Here is a 16,523-nt window from a genome sequence, read left to right on the forward strand (position 1 = left end):
CATACCACCATATCTCCAGTGACCTACAAGATTCGCAACACCATCACCTAACGAGAAACTCAAAAATGACGGACGGATCCGACATCATCCTAATTCTCGGTGAGTGGATAATCTCAAGGTTGTGCTTGCTGCGGGTCACCTTCGCAACTGACTCGCTAAGATTCCCATTCTGTGCCCATGCTTCTCGCTCGCTATGCGGTAAACCGACTCTATGAACAACAGTGGCTATAATCCTGCCGCCTGCAGCAGTGGCATTCATCACTGGTGTGAGTGTGGTGAAACCTGATCGAGATCTGCTCGTCGTTGACAAAGAATAGCTTACTTACATTGCCGGGGGTTTCCTCCGATTCTTTATTCCGGTAGTGCTCATGTGATCTGATGATCAACATCTTGCTGACCATCCTCGGGTGAGTGTCATTTGATAGGGCCACAAGCTGCGCTTCTTGAAGCCTTTGCCTGACAATCTGTATCAATCTGCAATTTCATTTTTGCGCGTTTGGCTTCGTATTGCCGCCCATACAGATACATCCCGGGACACATCCATGCTTGTAAGTGGATATATTTACTATCAGCTTCTTTCCAGAGATACTGACTGATGCGTTTATCCGTGTTCATCGCCTTTTTCTTTTCTCACAAAAGTCTGGCTCATCTACAAGAAGATGAAAGCCGAAGAGCGCTTCAACGGTGCCGTCCAATACACAGGTAACGGCGAGTGGGTGCCCAAGTACGGCCAGCCTGTCCACCAGGTTCCGCCTCCCAGCTACGGAGCCACGCAGTAAGGCGTGTTAAGTAAGGCGTGTTATAGCTATGAAACCAGCATGATTTCTGTCAAAACCTCCCTGTCATCGATCGCCGAACATTAGCCTCGCTGGCATTGTGACCTGTTCCGTTCTTCTTTCCCTTTACAGAAGTATCAGTTGTTAACCCTTCCTAGCCTGCAATCCTATCGTCAGCTCAGTGATGTACCGACTTCCAGCAATGGCACCTGATTTGCTATGTCAACAGCCTCGTCCGTACTTTGAGTATGACGGTGAATGAGCAGCCGCGAGCCTCCAAGGTCCGGGGAAATCTTAAATTTCCTGGCCAACGCGCAGCAGCGCAGCAGTTGCGAGTGCAGTATATGGTCATTTTCAGGAAAGGGGCGGATCGGGCGCTCAGGTGAAGCAGGATGATTCCTGGTATCGTGATTAGGGTAGCCGTGTCTTCGTCCTTTTCTCTCTTTCAACTCACGCGTGCTGGCCCATGCTCGGCTCACTTCTTCAAAGTCACAATCACGGATGCAGAGTTCACGATTCATCTCATTCTTCCTGATCTGATTGCCTTTGTTCTAGGCCACCATAACAAACTTGGGCGCCGTTGGTCGCTGTCAACACTACCCTTACTTTTTGTAGTACATCGGCCAGATACTCCTTGTCTGCGCACACTTTAGTGCCCGCACGCTCGCACACCCTCAATACGTCGCATAGATGAGAGCCCCGTTCTTGCGGCCTCGTGGGCGCAGCGACCTTGTACGAATCTTGGCCTTGCCAGACTCCTTGCATTCGGTTATTCCTCTGATCTCGTCTCGGACAATATCGACAGCATCGCCATCCTTCCGCTCGACAATCCTACTCGTTCGTCCGCCTTCAATCTCTACCAGACGATATTATAGTAGAGACCCACTTCAAGCCGAACACGAGGCCAACACAGTTCGAGGCAATCGTGCGGCACGAAGCCGTGCCGAGGAACAGGCGCGAGAGCACCAACAGGAAAAGCAAAAGGGCAATCAAGGCTCTTACAAGCAAAAAGTTTTCAGATCATGGTCTGGTACACCGATCAAGTGGTACCCCATACCCATCCTCCTCGGTGCTGTGGTGCTGGTCGGCGTGCAAGCGCGTAGAAGCTATGTCGCAGAGCAGAACGGTAAGGGTGTTGGGACCAAGATCGTCGATGAGAATGGTCAAGTTGTCAAGATGCAAGGCCCTTGGACCGTGTATGTCATTGGTGCGCTTCCTCTGAATGCCATCTCTCGCGCTTGGGGTTGGGCGAACAACCTTACACTGCCTGTCTGGTTTCGACCGTTTGGGTTCAAGCTGTACGCCTCCATCTTTGGCTGCAACCTGGACGAGATGAAGGATCCTGATCTTACGCACTACAGGAGTTTGGGCGAGTTCTTTTATCGAGAGCTCAAAGAAGGCGCGCGTCCAGTCGACGACAGCATCCTCGTCTCACCCGCCGATGGAAAGGTATTGCACTTCGGTGAGATCGCTGGTCGACGTGTTGAGCAGGTCAAAGGCATCACATATTCCCTCGATGCTCTTCTCGGAGTCACAAGCTCTCCAGAAGCTACCGAGAAAGTGATTGGCAACTCGCAAGATGACTCGGATCATGAACACCTTGATGACCGCCAATTTGCTTCCGTCAACGGAATTGACTATTCGCTTGATGAGCTTCTCGGCGACGAAAAGAGCAAGTCGGCATTGCCCGATCAGAATGAGACACCCAAGCGCAAGGCCTTCTGGAAGAAGTTCGTCAAGGCATCCTACTGGAAATCGTGGATAAAGCGTTCGCCAGCGCAGGGTTCAAACACGACTGGCATCCCGGCTGCTGGTGACGAAAGCGGCTCGGACGAAAGCTACGACGAGGCGCATGACGATAACGACGAAGACGACGTTCAGCGCAAGGACGAGGCTGCACTGATCAAGAAACCAACGCAGATAGACGATGCGGGTATGCCCGAACCCGACACACCCGAAGTGCTTGGCCGCTACGCCAATGTGGCGTACGAAATGGGTGTGGGAGCACTCCCGCCGCTTCTGCAGCCTCACTCGCATGGCCAGAAAGGTGTCAAAGAGGGAAATAAGCTCTTCTTCTGCGTGATCTATCTTGCTCCCGGAGATTACCATCGCTTCCACAGCCCTACCAACTGGGTAGCTGAGCGTCGTCGCCACTTCCGGGGCGAGCTGTACTCTGTGTCGCCGTACATGGCGCGTCGTCTCTCGAATCTGTTTGTGCTCAACGAGCGCGTCGCTCTACTCGGTCGATGGAGGCACGGCTTCTTCGGCATGGTACCCGTCGGCGCCACCAATGTTGGTTCGATCCGCATCAACTTTGACAAGGCACTGCGCACCAACGTGCGCATGCAGCGCTACCTCGCCGGCACCTACTCGGAAGCGTCTTACTCGGGCGCGAGCAAGTTGCTCGGAGGTCAGCCTCTGGCGGCGGGAGACGAGATGGGCGGGTTCCTGCTCGGCTCCACCATTGTGCTCGTCTTTGAAGCTCCCAATGAGTTCCGCTTCGACCTCAAGCCCGACCAAAAGGTCAAGGTGGGCCAACGACTAGGTGACGTCCGACAACCTTCTACCGAAGAGTCAGAGGAAAAGAAGAACGGTCGTCAAGTTTAAAATGTTTTCACCCAAAACACAATTCCTGTTTTGCTATACCCTTAGCGCCACTGGTGTCTGCCGTTCAACACGAGCAGAATCTCATTGCTCTTTCAATGAGTAAAAGCTAAACGTGCAGATCGCGCCGAGAGAGAAAGGTCTGTGAAGCTGATGTACAGGTGAGGTGACGGTGATCGTTAGACCCGCGCGCCGAGGTCTTGGAGGAGGTCGTCCATGGTTTGGCGAAGTTGCTTTTGCATGTCTGGCGTAGCTTCGAGACCTTTGATTGCCTGTTTTGGGAGCACGAGGTGGACACGAGGATGGAGGTCAGTGCGTGATGTTTTGAAGTGAATAACACGGGGTGTGTGTTGAGAATGACTTACTGATTCGAGAGCGTCCAATGAGTCGGTTGCATCACGCTGAATCGCAGTGCTTCTTGCACGCGTCTCGAGCAATGCAGCATGGATGGCACGATTCTGCTTGCGCACTGAATCCAATTCTAGCTTCAATTGATCGACTCTCCTCTCCTGGTCCGGAATGGCCTTTGCCGAGATGGCGGTTTCGAGATCAATCTCTTTTCTCCAAACGTCCTTGATCTCTGGGGCATTCTCTGCGTATCCTGCCTGGTACCTGGCGTCTGCTTCCTGGGTCAATCGGTGCAACGAGGCCAATTTGGCTTGTAGATCGTTTGAATCGATCAGTTTTTCGGATTCGTCGATGATGGCGTCTTTGAGTTGACTGACAAACTGCTGACGCAGGGCTTCTACCGAGTCGGCGTCGATGTGAGGGAGCGCTTTGGCGAACGAGGAGCGCGTGGCGCGGTGTTCGATCAGGTCGAGGAAGCGGAAGAGCGCTTGACGCAGTCGGTCGAGCCGGACGTTGACGTCGGTTCCCAAGCCAGCTTCAGATGTGGATGGCGGAGCATTGGATCGGCGTGACTTCTTTCGAACTTGCTCCTCGGATGCTGTAGGTGCATCCGTCGATGTTCGACTCTTTCTCCCACTGCGCGTTGGCTTGCTACTCGTCTCCTCCTTCACCGCCGCCGTCGCTTCCTCCACCGCTTTCGCTTCCGCTTCTGCTTCCCCTTGTTCCTTACCCTCCGTCGCCATTTCCGTCGCTGAATGCGTTTGCAATGCTTCATCACCCAAACTCTCTCCAACTTCACCTAACGCCGAATTAGAAGCTTGCACCGGCGCATCGCGTGCTTGCTTCTGAAACTGAAACGATGTCTCTCTCTCCTCATCCACTCTCTCCTGCTCCATCACAAGTTGTTCATCTGCATTGTGAGCTTCTGGCGTAGTTTGCGCCTCTGACGACATTGTGAGTGAAAGAGAGATGATGCCAAGTTGACAAAGAGTGTGGTGTCGAATCGACTTGATAGCTGGAAATGTCTCAACGCGATGTCGGCAGCAGTGAAGGAGCAAAGTGTTGACCACGTCGGAGAAAAGGCTTGATCAAGCAGCGTCGCCCGTGATGATGCAATGTACAGATAGGATCCAGAGTTACTGCGTCGTGGCCGAACAATACGAGCTTCCAAGGTGCTTCCAATGCTCCAAACATTCGAGTCGTGAGTTGGTGGAGGAGAAACGTGAAAGGGTCTATTCGTGATTTTGTTGGTCTCAACGCGTCACGCGCCCACGGCACATCGTGCATACCAAAAATCGTGAATTTCCAAACCCTTGTTCGAACAGCAAGGACTAACACGCTTACTGTAGTTTTTGTCCATGGTCTACACACACAACAGAAACGAGACGGGATATTTACGGTCGTGAGTACAGTACACACAACAGTACATACACGCTGTTGATCCACACGAACAATTCATATTCATCATCACAGCAGCCGGGGCGCACCGAAAGAATCCCAGTCTATTGAACATAGAGTTGACGAAACCCGTATGGGACCATCTACCAATCTCTGGCGTGCACAGGACATTCGCGACCTCGCTTGAACCACGAGTCGATACAACCACGGTGGAAGTAGCACAAGCATGGCAGACGTGCAATGGTGCTGTTGGCGACAAAGTCCTCCATACAGATCGAGCACTCTTTGCCCACGATTGGCGAGTCCTCAGGCAGCTTGTAGACGAGGTACCTTCCACCTTGCATGCTCCCGCCTCCACCGTTTTCGAGGCAGTTGCGTACGTGAGCCTCCTGCTCCTCGGAACCGCCGAGGGCCGAGAGCGTGGTGGAGCAGACAGGACACTCGGTCAGCTCGCTGGCCCGACTCGAGACATCGCTCGGGGGTGCCAGCGTGGATCGAAACGCGCCGTCTTCCAGTTGCGTCTCCAAGATCGAGCGTCCGGAAACCTCGTCGGCACCACGCGATCGCGAGGCAGCCATCATGGCATCAGCCCCCCTCATATTTTGCAACTGAGGTGGTAGCTGCAACTCGGCATGGCAGCCGTTGCAGACGCGCGTCGGCGCGAGCACTTCTGAAGCTGCCATGCTGGGAAGGCTCGGATCGACGACGAGCTCGGCCATCCTGAGCTGTGCGCGCTTGGACGAACAAGCGTCGCAAAAGATGCGACCGCATCTTCTACAGTGATGCTTGCGGAGGAAGAAGGTAAAGTGGCGACCGCAGCCTATGCAGTCCTTGGCCTCTTCGTCGCGCTGCCACTGTGGCTGCAGGTTCTGCTCGCGCATGGTGGGGCCATGGCGCAGCACAACCTTATTTGGCGCCTCGTTGGTGGGCACGCGGAACTCACGGTTGGCGGCGAGGTCAGCGCTGCGTGCGGCAGCGAGCGACGTACCGGCCTCGGACGGCGCGACACTGTTGCGCAGCATCGAGGCGGCACTACTCTGTCGCTGAGAGAGTGAGGGTCGAGAGAGGGTGCCTGAAGTCTCGCCGTTGACCAGACGAGTGAAGACAGACGCGCCATCGTCCTTGTACGAGTTCGGGTAGATGAATTCATCGTCATCGTCATCGGCCGCATCCTCGTCCTCGTCTTCGTCCAAGCCGGCGGCCTCGCGCAGTTGTCCGAGCTGCAGCGCGTACTCCTTTCGCAGCTCTTCAGCGCGGCTTCTACGCTCGACGTCATCGTCTTCGAAAGCGGCGCGCAGCTCTGTATTGGCCATGACGAGACGAGCGATACGCCTGGCGAGTTCGTCGCGATCAGCGCCCATGGCATCAGCGGGCGTGGCGCCAGAGGCTGCGCTGGGTCCAGCAAGCGCTTTGGCTCGACTGACATAGTCGGCGTCTGGACCGAGCTGTGAGCATTCCGACTTGGCAGCCTCTTGGGCGGCCATGATGGCAGCGGTCGACAAACCATGGCTGCCATCTCCGTTCGATTGAGATTCTGAACTGAGTACCAGATGCTCTGCGCCAGCACCGGTGGCACCCTCGCAAGCTTCGAGGTCATCGCCGAATTCGATGTCGAGGCGACGTCGCAGAACGCGTATCCATCGTCTTCGGCGCACCCAGCTGCTTGAGGAAATCTCTTGCTCGGCCTGCGCATTGGCGAAGCCGGCTCCGCCGGTAATGGCACGGGTGACCGAGGCACTGAGACCACGACCTTCGAGCAATCGCTCGAGGGGCGGCGGGGGCTGAGACGACCACTTGTCATCGAGTGCATCAAAGGACTGAGCATACTGCCAGCCGTGTTCGACGTCTACGAGCGGATGAGTGGTGTCCAACTGCCATTCGCAGAGCCAAAAGTGCGAAGACTCAGCGTCGGCATGCTGGGCAGATGCGCCATTGACTGACGACGTGCCTCGGCGAGCTTGCAGGACGGACTCGGGCGTGGGAGTGCTTGCTAAATCGTCGTCGTGGCAGTCTTGCGGATTGGGTGTATGCTGGGCTGCCAGAGCAGCGGCTCGTCGTCGGGCGGCGGCAGGACCAACACGGGATCGAAGACGCAGCTTGTAGGGCAGAGAGCGTGTAGGAAGGCCAACATCGTCCTGACGCATGGGTACATGACGCGTGCGACTGGGAGCGAGAGGGCCGGGCGGCATGGAGCTGGGCGAACGTCTGTCTGGCTTGTGGGCGCGAGCGGCGCTAGATGAGCTCCATCGAGGCTTGCCACCGTTCAGGGCGAGCGTCTGGAGACGGGTGTCAAGTCGCTGATTCTCGTGCAGTATGACGGGGATGGTAGTATGTAAGGCAAGTGGCTCGTAGGGACCGCGACCCGGAACGATTGCGCCAGAGCGAGAAGGGGACGAGGTAGTAAATTTGGAGGCATTCCAGCGTTCTGCCTCATAGCGCTCGAGAATCTCGCAAATATAGACTTCAAAGGTGGCGGCTGCGACGTCAAAGGCAGTCTCTCCGGCAGCATTGCGCACAAAGGGATCGGCGTGATACTTTGCGGTGAGATGGCGTACGACGGGGAGATGGCCTTTGGAGGCGGCGTTCATGAGGGGCGTCCATGCCCCTCTGCCTCCTTGAACGTCGATTTGTGCATGGCCACGATCAACGAGGAGCCGAACGAGGTCGAGATAACCTCGACTGCAGGCATTGTGAAGCGCAGTCCAGCCGTCTGCATCTTGAGCGTTGGCATCGGCGCCGTGGGAGAGGAGCAAGGAAGCGACAGAAAGCTTGCCTGCCATGGCGGCTTTGTGCAGGGCGGTCTCGCCTTCACGATCTTCCATCTCGACGATAGCGCCGGCTTGGGTGATGAGCCAACGAACAATGTCGGTCTTGCCGTCCTTGGCGGCAAAGTGGAGCGGTACAAGGCCATTGCCCGGGTTTGGGTCGTTGGAGAGAGAAAACATGGAGAGACCGGATTCTTGGGCTGTGTGAAAGAACGACTGCAGATCGGAAAGTGGACCGCGGCTGCAGAGCTGAGCCAGAGTGTCGTAGTCAATGTGCACTGCTGTTTCGGCTGGTGCCGAAGAAGTCAGAGACTGTTCTGCGGCGCTTCCGACGACGATGTGCTCGGCTTCTGCCGGGGCGCTGAGGCTGGTGGAAGACGCTTCGGGGTCCGATTCTTGCTTTGTTAGAGATTTGGTCGTCTGCGAGTCGGTGACAGCTTGCTGCTCATCTTGCACCGCTGCTTGGCCGCTACTTGGGCTGTCGGCTCCTGGGTAGACAAAGTCATCTTGATCTTCCTCTTGGTCTGCAGCCTCAGTGGTATATTTCGAGGTTGACACAGCATCGGAGGCTGTCTGAGCTTGTGCGCTGACGAGCCCATTCTGGTGTGGGATCGAGTGGTCACCTCGTTGCTCTTCGACTTTGGATACCGCAACAGGATCCAAGGCAGAGGGTTGCTGCGGTTGTTCGTGGTCGAGAGGAGCATGGTCAGGACGAGGCGAGACCGTGTCTGAGCTGTATGCGCTGTTAAGTGGGTCATCGAAGTCATGGACGTTGGCAACAGCGTGAGGCTCAAAGTGATTCGGTTGCAAGGATCGGGACGGCTTGAAGACGGAGGCGTTGGGAGACAAGGTGCTTTGCGAGGCCTTGGAAGGATGTGAGGTGGTTGAAGAGGTCGCCCACAGGTTTTCGGCTTCGTAGGGAGCGAACTTGGGTCTGCGAGAATCGCTGGCGGAGGAAGAAGGCTTGGAGCCAAAGGAGGAGCTGTCGCGGGTCAGCCTGGCAGATAAGCCAAAGGAAGGCAAGTCGGAGGAATCGTAGGTGGGTTGAGCAGCACGGTTGGCCTTGACATGTTGTGGAGCATGCATGCTGGCGCTTGCACCTCCGTTGGCATCATCAGAACGAGAGCGGGTGGCCTCGTGTTGGGATGATGATGTACTATCGCCGACGTCAGCCCAGATATGGTGAGGCGAGGCAGTGCCGGCGTCATTGTGAATGATGTTAGCCGGGTCTGGTATCGTCATGTCGATTCAGACCATGCAAGAGTGCGGTGTGTGCGATTCAAGTTGGTCGATGGACGACAAGTGCCAAGAGCTGCGGTACCGACCGAGGTGCTCCACACGACACCTACGACTCAGATTTTAGGGTTGGTGTGCTTTGTCTTTCAATCATGAATGATCTGCGCAACCTGCGTGTGCAAGGCGAGGAAACACGAACACGGAAAGGAAGAAAATTCACAAATCACGAATCACGAATATAGAAGCGTGAAGCATCGGACGAGGATCTAACAAGGCACATGCGGGATCGTGGATCTGATCTGTGATCGTGGATCGTGGATCGTGGGTCGGGGGTCGGGGGTCGGGGTGTTGGCTCAGGGTTCCCGGATTAATCTTGGATCATGGAAAGAGGAGTGGCCATACACGAAAGGCATGAGGGAAAAGAGACAGTCATGAGTCTGCGAGTGCCGAGTTGGGCTACGGAAAGTGGCCGACATGCTTTCGGCGCATGCCACACACGACAAGCGCCGACAGCGAGACCAACACAAGATTTGATCAATGCAGTGCACGCACGCGGCACGCAGCTCATGCACGACGCGCCCACACTTCGGCAGCTAGTCCGAGCCTCGTTCATGCAGCACTAGATCAGTCACAGAAATGAAGACACCGACATACTGAACTGAACACACACGCTCGCACACAATCGCGCACGCTCTCACACGCTCTCACACGCTGTCGTTCACACGCTGTGCACACTCGTGACTGTGGCTGGTTCGGCAGATCCGACGGTATGCTCCCCTAACGCCCCTCCGCTGTTGTGGTCGCTCGAGTGCTGTGCCTGCACTTGGCCCCTCTGCGCATTCGCTCAGTCGAGTGTTTCGAGGCAACACGAACAATACAATGGAACAGTGTGAGTTCCAGAGCAAGAGCAAAAGCCATTACGAATCGTGAATGAAAACGAGATTCGTGATTGAGAAGACCGTGTTTGTGATTGATCGTCGTGTCACAGGCATCTGCGAGGGGCAAACACAGGCAGAGAGCCAAGACAAGGAGCCGTTCATTTGTGCAAATTGGCATCTCTGTCTTTAGACGCGTGCAGTGCGATTGCAGTGCGCTTGCATTCTTGCCCTTTTTTTCCCTCGTCATCATTGTCCTCCTCGTCGTTGTCCTAACTTAGATCTCTTTCCCACACTTCTATTCCGTCCATCGTGTTTCTTGTTCTTCACTCTTGTCGTTCGTTATTTGTCGCTTGCCATCCATATCCACACGCTCTTTGCTTATCCGTGGCGTTAACGGTCTCGTCGCTCTCTTTTTGACACTCGTGACTGTCTCCTCATTCTTACCCCAATCACGCTGGTCGTTCTCTTTGTCTAGTCTTTGCTTGTTCGTCGCACAAACATCGTTTTTCACATCTGCCTATCCGAACCTTCCTTTACTGCTCTATTTCAGCCACACTGTTCAACGCACGTGTCGGAATTGCATGCCCAGTCAACACACGCAGTCGTTCACTGTCTCACCCGCCCTTTCTTCAGTCTCGCCATTGCAACACAACATCCACCACCACACCTCACTCCTTGTCGAAATCCCGGCCTGCTTGCCGCCGCAAAATGGCTCCTACCGCTTGGGCAGGCGAGTCATCGTCCAGCATCGCCTTCTCGATGAACCCTCGCGACTCCCGCGTCGTCAGCATCTACGACAAGTATCTCTACGATCCCAAAGACCTCGAGTCGTCTGACCCACGTCGTCGTGAACTTGCTCGTAAGGCTAGTCAACTCAAACTACACGGTCGACCCGCCAACGACATGGACGCCAACGGCTTGAGATCAGCTGGCCAACAACCCAACCCACGCCCAACACAACAACGCAAAAGCATCACCTTTTCCCAGGCAGCCAAGCTCTCCGACGGTCGTACAGCCACTTCTGTCAATGCTGGCCATTCCCATCCACGACAAAGCAACCCAGGTGCGCTCTCCAATCATCGCCATCACAGCCACGACAGCCACGACCGCGACTCGGGTGCCTTTGGTCTAGGCCTTGGCATGCTTGGCGCAAGTGATTCCGAGTCCGACTCGGACAGCGATGATGACCGCACTGCACGTAACCCCTCTCGTATTGACAATTTGCAGCACAGCAAGGACTCGGACCGACCCGACAGCTGGACCGACCGTGCCGTCGCAGTCGGCCATCGTCCTCCCGACAATGCGTCTCAGAACCCTCCTTCGCTCAAACTCATGGCGCTCAAATCCGCCAAGCAAGGTGGTCGCCTCTCTGAAGCCTCTCAGGATGACAGGAGCAGCAGGCTCGCCGTCAACAACAACAACAACTTTGTCGATCGAACTTCGCGTCATGGCAGCACCATCGGCTTTGCTGGTCCACCTATGGACAGTCAGCCTGCCACCGGATCTGCCGATTCCGCCAATACGTCCAAAAGGCTCAGCGCAAGGACTGCTTTGACCAAACAACTCGGTCTTGCCAGTCCCAACCCAGAGCTAAGCGGCGCAGCGGCCAACCGCGGTCCTTCGTCTGATCAGCGCGGTGGTCCGCACGACTACTTTGACAGTCGCGCCCCCGGCGTCACCCACGCTGGCCCACCACGAGGCAGTGCTGGTCCTCCGCCCATTGACATCGCTCGAGCCCAACAGCACGGCTTTGACAACGCCCAACATAACGCGCAAGGTCAATCCTCGCCCATGAGCTCGCAACACGCCTCCGGTTCGACTCCTAATAGCGCTACGCCTCTCCGCTCTCCAGGTTACGGCCCCTCGGGCATGCCATCGCCCAATCACCCGAACGGACACGCACACGTGCCGCCCAATGTTTTACAGCGAGGTCCGCCCTCATCGTACGGCCAGCGTGGCCCACCAGGACCTTATGGTGCGCCCGGCGTCCCCAACCATCCCTCTTCACTCCAAGCAGGTCCCGGCGCGAGGACTCCTCCGAACAACCTGCAACGTGGCCCCGGACCAAACCAGGGCGCGTCGGGAGCTAGAGGCCCACAAGGACCTGGCGGAAATTTTGGTCCTTCGTTCTCTGATGCTCCTGGTCCTCCCAAGCGCCAGTCCATCTTCCGCCGATCCATGGCCATGCTTGGCGCTGGTGGGCCTCAAGCAGGGCCTCCCGGTCACAACCCCGGTCCCCACAACGCTGCGCGATCCCAACCTGGCCAGAAGCGGCAATCCTTTTTCCGAAGAAGCATGGCCATGCTCGCAGGACAGTCAGGGCCTCCCAACGCACCATCACAAGGTGGCCAACAGATGCGCATGCCCGCTCCTGCCGTACCTCGTGCTCCTTCTGCACCACGTGTTCAAGGTCTGCAAAATGACTTTGAGAAACCTGATCATCCGCGAAAGTCGCAGTTCCTTGGAGCGGGTGGAGAAGGCGCAGAGTGGGATACCGACGGTGAAGGGGCCAAGTTCTGGCGTCGCTTTTCCATGGCTCAGAAGAACGCCGGCTCGCACAAGCTCGAGGATGGCAGCAGAGCTTGGATGGCCACCATGGCAAGCGGTAAAAGGAAGCTCATCGTCATGGGCGTCATTGCGCTTGTGGCGCTCGTCGGCATTATCGTTGGCGTCATCGTGTGGAGGGAGATTGTGTCGCCGTCCGGATCGACGTCGGACGAGCCATCGTCGATCTACAAGGCTAACCTCGGCGTTAAGCCTAGCCAGGACGCTTCGGCGAGCCTTGCCTCCGCCACCTCTGCCAGCAAAAAGGCGCAGGCCACACCGACGTCATCGACCAGCTCCTGGTATTCTCGCTCGCTGAATGATGACAGCGTCCATGTGGTCGAACGTCGTGCTCGGACGCACGAGCTGGGCGCACTCAGGTTGAGGAAGCGCCACTTTCGTCGTACTCTTCCTGCGTCCGTTCCGCAGCAAGCGTCGCTTGCAGAGCTCGACTAGTCGTCATCCGATCGCTCACTTCGATCAAAACACTGACGCTTGTCATTCTCAGCGTATATATCGTCTTACACTCTTTTCGTCTGCATCTCGTCTTTTGTCACTCTTGTCTTTCTGTTCTGAGCGTCTATTTGCATCACATTCTTTGCTGGTTCTCAGTCCGAGTCTGTGGACGTTGCATTATAGATGCTCTGATCGTGCTCCAAGCTGAGGTTGTGATGCAGCTGCTGATCGAGTGAGTTGCGAGTGGATGCGGAAGCGTGACAGTCATGAGTGAGGAATGTGATGTATCAACGTTGGGAGAATTCAGAGGGTTGTGCTGGTAGACTTTTTTGCGACTTGGAGTTTTTTATCGATAAAGGTCTGGATATCGGCGGTCTTATGGGCGAGGATGTTGATGGCAGCGGTGTCATCTACGAGATCGGTAGAAGGGTTAATCGTGCAAGTTAGTTTCTTCTCCGTCGGTCGGATGGGGCGCAAAAAACTTACGGACTGGGGTGATCCTGCCGAACCTCTTGAGTGGCGCCGCGTCGGCTCGTTCGACCAGATGTCGATGGTCCGCAGGCGCAAGCACCATTGTCCTGCGATAGTACCATTTTTTCTTTTCGACCCCAGCTGCCAAGGCTAAGTGGGGCATGTCTTCGTATCCTACCACATTGACGATTGCATGCACGCACAACTCGACATTTCTCTCATCGATGATCGAAGTCAAGGCGCGACACCCACTTCCGAAGCCTACCATGACGATCTTGGGCGGTCCTACTGGGCCCGTTGCGAGCGATACCACATTGTCCCAGATAAACGCTGCGGCGGCACTGGCTTCCTCATCGTGCCTAGGTGGTTCCCGAACGCCTGGAGGAAGCTTCAGCCTCGTCGTCGAGAATTCCCTGTTGATGTTGACATCCACCAGACCGAAACCCCTCGCCCTAGCATAGTCCATGATACCACGCGAAGCATCCACCAGTTGCAAAGCCATCTGCTCCGCCCTCATCGACGGTTGTGGCCGCTCTGAACGCCAGTTACCCATATCGTGCACGAAAAACAGGATAGTCGAGAACTTGTCCAAGATACGATCCGACACCAACACTTGCCCTCCGAACCGGCTGTGAGGCGTGTGTTGAAGAGGCACTTCGAGCAGGTCGTACTGTTGAGCAACCGTTTCAGTGCGAAACGCCGCAAGGATCCGGCCCACATCAATAGGTGCAACTGCGATATCCGCCTCGTCGGCTTCCAACGGCGACGAGCGAAGAGATTTCCACCACTTTTGGTGAAACCGACGTACACAGTGAACGGTGGCAGCCGCCGACGTACTGGCGACTGTCTCGAGTGGCTCGGCCGTATTGCGTGACAACAGGACGTCGACCACCGCTAAAGCGCTGCTGGCGACAGCCTCGGGATTGTAACCACCCTCAAGAACCACCGCTACTTTTCCCTGAGAGAGTGATGTGAGGAGGTGCGTCATCTGCGCAAATCCTCCCGGTGAAACACGGTTGAGACCAATCGGGTCGCCATCAGCTGCATCAAAACCAGCCGAAATGATGACAAGGTCCGGTTGAAACTCGTGCGCGATCGGCATCACGAGATGATTGAACGCATACAGGTAGTCGGCATCGCCCATGCCTTGACTAAGCCATGGTATGTTGACCGACCTGCCCTCTCCAGGCCCCGTCCCGGCGCTATCGAAATTTCCGTAGGTGCTGCCAGGGTAAAAACTTCCATCCTCATCGTATCGGTGTAAGGAGATGTAAAGCACGTTATCGTCGTACTCGAAAGCCCGCTGTGTGCCGTTGCCGTGATGCACGTCCCAATCCAGGATAAGAACCTTCTTAATGTGTGCGTGTCGCCGCAGCACAACCCGAGTCGCTACTGCCACGTTGTTAAAGAAGCAGAAGCCCATACTTTTCTGCGGTTCTGCGTGGTGTCCTGGTGGCCTGACGATGGCAAATCCGTTCTGGATCTGACCAGCTGCAACGGCATTTACGAGCTCAATTGCTCCGCCGCAAGAAAGCCTCGCTGCATACGCGGAATGCTCGTTGATGTACAAGGAGCTATTCGTCTCGAGCAATTGGACCTGCTCCTTGAGTACATCAGGATGGTAGACTGAATTTCAGATAGGAAGAAACAGTATCAGTGATGGCGAGTCGAAAGATAGTATCATCCACGTCGACCGCGAACGCATCCTGCCAACTTACAAGCCAATCGCTGTACTCCTTCCCAGATTCCATGATCGTGAACAAGCTTGACTTCTTCTTCCGCAACCTCTCGGATCGGGACTCGTTTCATTCGAGCGAATAGGTTGCTCTCCTTGAACTTCATAAAGATCTTAAAGATTCGAAGGGGCCGCTCGGGATGATCGGGATCGATCGGATTGACATGCAGCATCATGTCGGCTGAATACACGTAGCCAGTGCGGTAGCGATCGAGCGAAGATGGCGGACCGGATGCACTATTGCGTTCGTCAGCTGGATTGATGCTACTTGTTGACGTGGTTGCTACCGACATCGCGGGGGTGATACCTCGCAGAGACGTAGTAGGGGACTGTGCTGGCGGATGCCTGACAGACGTCGAGGCTACACCATTGTCGTCTTCGTCATTATCGTCAATAACGATGGGCTGATCCTGGCGAGATACAAACTGCGACGGTGATATTGGTGACATTCCGAAAGGAACAATGCAGCTGCACCGTCGCTTCCTGAGCCCAAAGGCGAGTAAGGCAGAAGAAGGGACAGAAAAAAGATGGAGAGACGGTGAGAAATGTTACTGTGTCGGTGAATCGTTCGACCACAGGAATTGCTCGTCGCTGAAGATCGCCAGGACAGTGATCAATGCTCCTTTGGTGACGAGAGAGCTGTTAACTCTACACGTCGGTGTTAAGCGGACACGGTACGAGATAATGGTGTAAGGAGACGATGGAAGCGGGAGATGGCAACCAGAGTTGAACAACATCTCGCGACTGTTTCAAGAAGCTCACAAAAAATGGACCCTGGCGTTATTATTCAGAGCGCTGACTGCCGAGGACAATCACGAATCGTGAATAGGTACGGAGACGGTTCTGTGTTCTGAAGCGGGTGATCTGTCGACAAATAAGGGGCCTACTAGGCCTGTTTCTATATATGTGCAACTGTCTAGGTATCTCTCGCTGTGTCTGCCTACGCATCCGATCATCTATCTGAGTGTTGCACTATGTTGGAAGATGCACCAGTGACGAGCAAACCACTAGCTAGCGATCTCCCTATCTAGGTTGTAAAGGAATTTACTGCTTGTCTGCTGACTGTGCGGTTAGGGCACATTCTTCAATCGGCGAGTGGGCTCTGACTTGCACGGCTAATATAGGCTAGGTCAAAGTGGGGACAGGCTCAATATGACGCGCTTTCGGGTGTGAGTCTGACATTCAACAGTCTCGATCATCGTACTGAAGTTCGCAACATTCAAGTCGTGAGGTCCAGTCCGACAGCGTCCGTTAAGCATCGGGAAGGCGCGCAAAAAAAAGAGCCACAAGCTTCTCGGCCAGACGTAGTGAA

The 16,523-nt window shown here is 55.4% G+C and overlaps 6 protein-coding genes across 6 annotated transcripts; 3 read left to right on the top strand and 3 right to left on the bottom strand.

The window, feature by feature from the left end:
- Positions 1-65: 65 nt before the first annotated feature.
- On the top strand, positions 66-779 carry UMAG_11467 (uncharacterized protein; the record flags this gene model as incomplete). The annotated part of the gene is made up of 5 exons (XM_011390566.1): positions 66-99; positions 223-266; positions 364-407; positions 523-548; positions 640-779. The coding sequence occupies 5 exons, from the start codon at positions 66-68 to the stop codon at positions 777-779; spliced, it is 288 nt and encodes a 95-aa protein (XP_011388868.1).
- A 687-nt stretch (positions 780-1,466) lies between these two features.
- UMAG_11468 (phosphatidylserine decarboxylase 1) lies at positions 1,467-3,383 on the top strand (the record flags this gene model as incomplete). The annotated part of the gene is made up of 1 exon (XM_011390567.1): positions 1,467-3,383. One exon carries the CDS (start codon positions 1,467-1,469, stop codon positions 3,381-3,383), a length of 1,917 nt encoding a protein of 638 aa, XP_011388869.1.
- Positions 3,384-3,559: 176 nt separating this feature from the next.
- On the bottom strand, positions 3,560-4,681 carry UMAG_12182 (uncharacterized protein; the record flags this gene model as incomplete). The annotated part of the gene is made up of 2 exons (XM_011390609.1): positions 3,560-3,652; positions 3,746-4,681. 2 exons carry the CDS (start codon positions 4,679-4,681, stop codon positions 3,560-3,562), a joined length of 1,029 nt encoding a protein of 342 aa, XP_011388911.1.
- A 588-nt stretch (positions 4,682-5,269) lies between these two features.
- UMAG_12183 (uncharacterized protein) lies at positions 5,270-9,133 on the bottom strand (the record flags this gene model as incomplete). The annotated part of the gene is made up of 1 exon (XM_011390610.1): positions 5,270-9,133. The coding sequence occupies one exon, from the start codon at positions 9,131-9,133 to the stop codon at positions 5,270-5,272; it is 3,864 nt and encodes a 1,287-aa protein (XP_011388912.1).
- Positions 9,134-10,713: 1,580 nt separating this feature from the next.
- On the top strand, positions 10,714-13,005 carry UMAG_02101 (uncharacterized protein; the record flags this gene model as incomplete). Its single annotated transcript, XM_011390164.1, has 1 exon — positions 10,714-13,005. The coding sequence occupies one exon, from the start codon at positions 10,714-10,716 to the stop codon at positions 13,003-13,005; it is 2,292 nt and encodes a 763-aa protein (XP_011388466.1).
- A 303-nt stretch (positions 13,006-13,308) lies between these two features.
- On the bottom strand, positions 13,309-15,660 carry UMAG_02102 (histone deacetylase HDA1; the record flags this gene model as incomplete). The annotated part of the gene is made up of 3 exons (XM_011390165.1): positions 13,309-13,415; positions 13,492-15,102; positions 15,195-15,660. The coding sequence occupies 3 exons, from the start codon at positions 15,658-15,660 to the stop codon at positions 13,309-13,311; spliced, it is 2,184 nt and encodes a 727-aa protein (XP_011388467.1).
- Positions 15,661-16,523: the final 863 nt, after the last annotated feature.

The sequence above is a fragment of the Mycosarcoma maydis genome, chromosome 5 (assembly GCF_000328475.2).
Source record: "Mycosarcoma maydis chromosome 5, whole genome shotgun sequence".
In the NCBI taxonomy this organism is placed as follows: Eukaryota; Fungi; Basidiomycota; class Ustilaginomycetes; order Ustilaginales; genus Mycosarcoma; species Mycosarcoma maydis.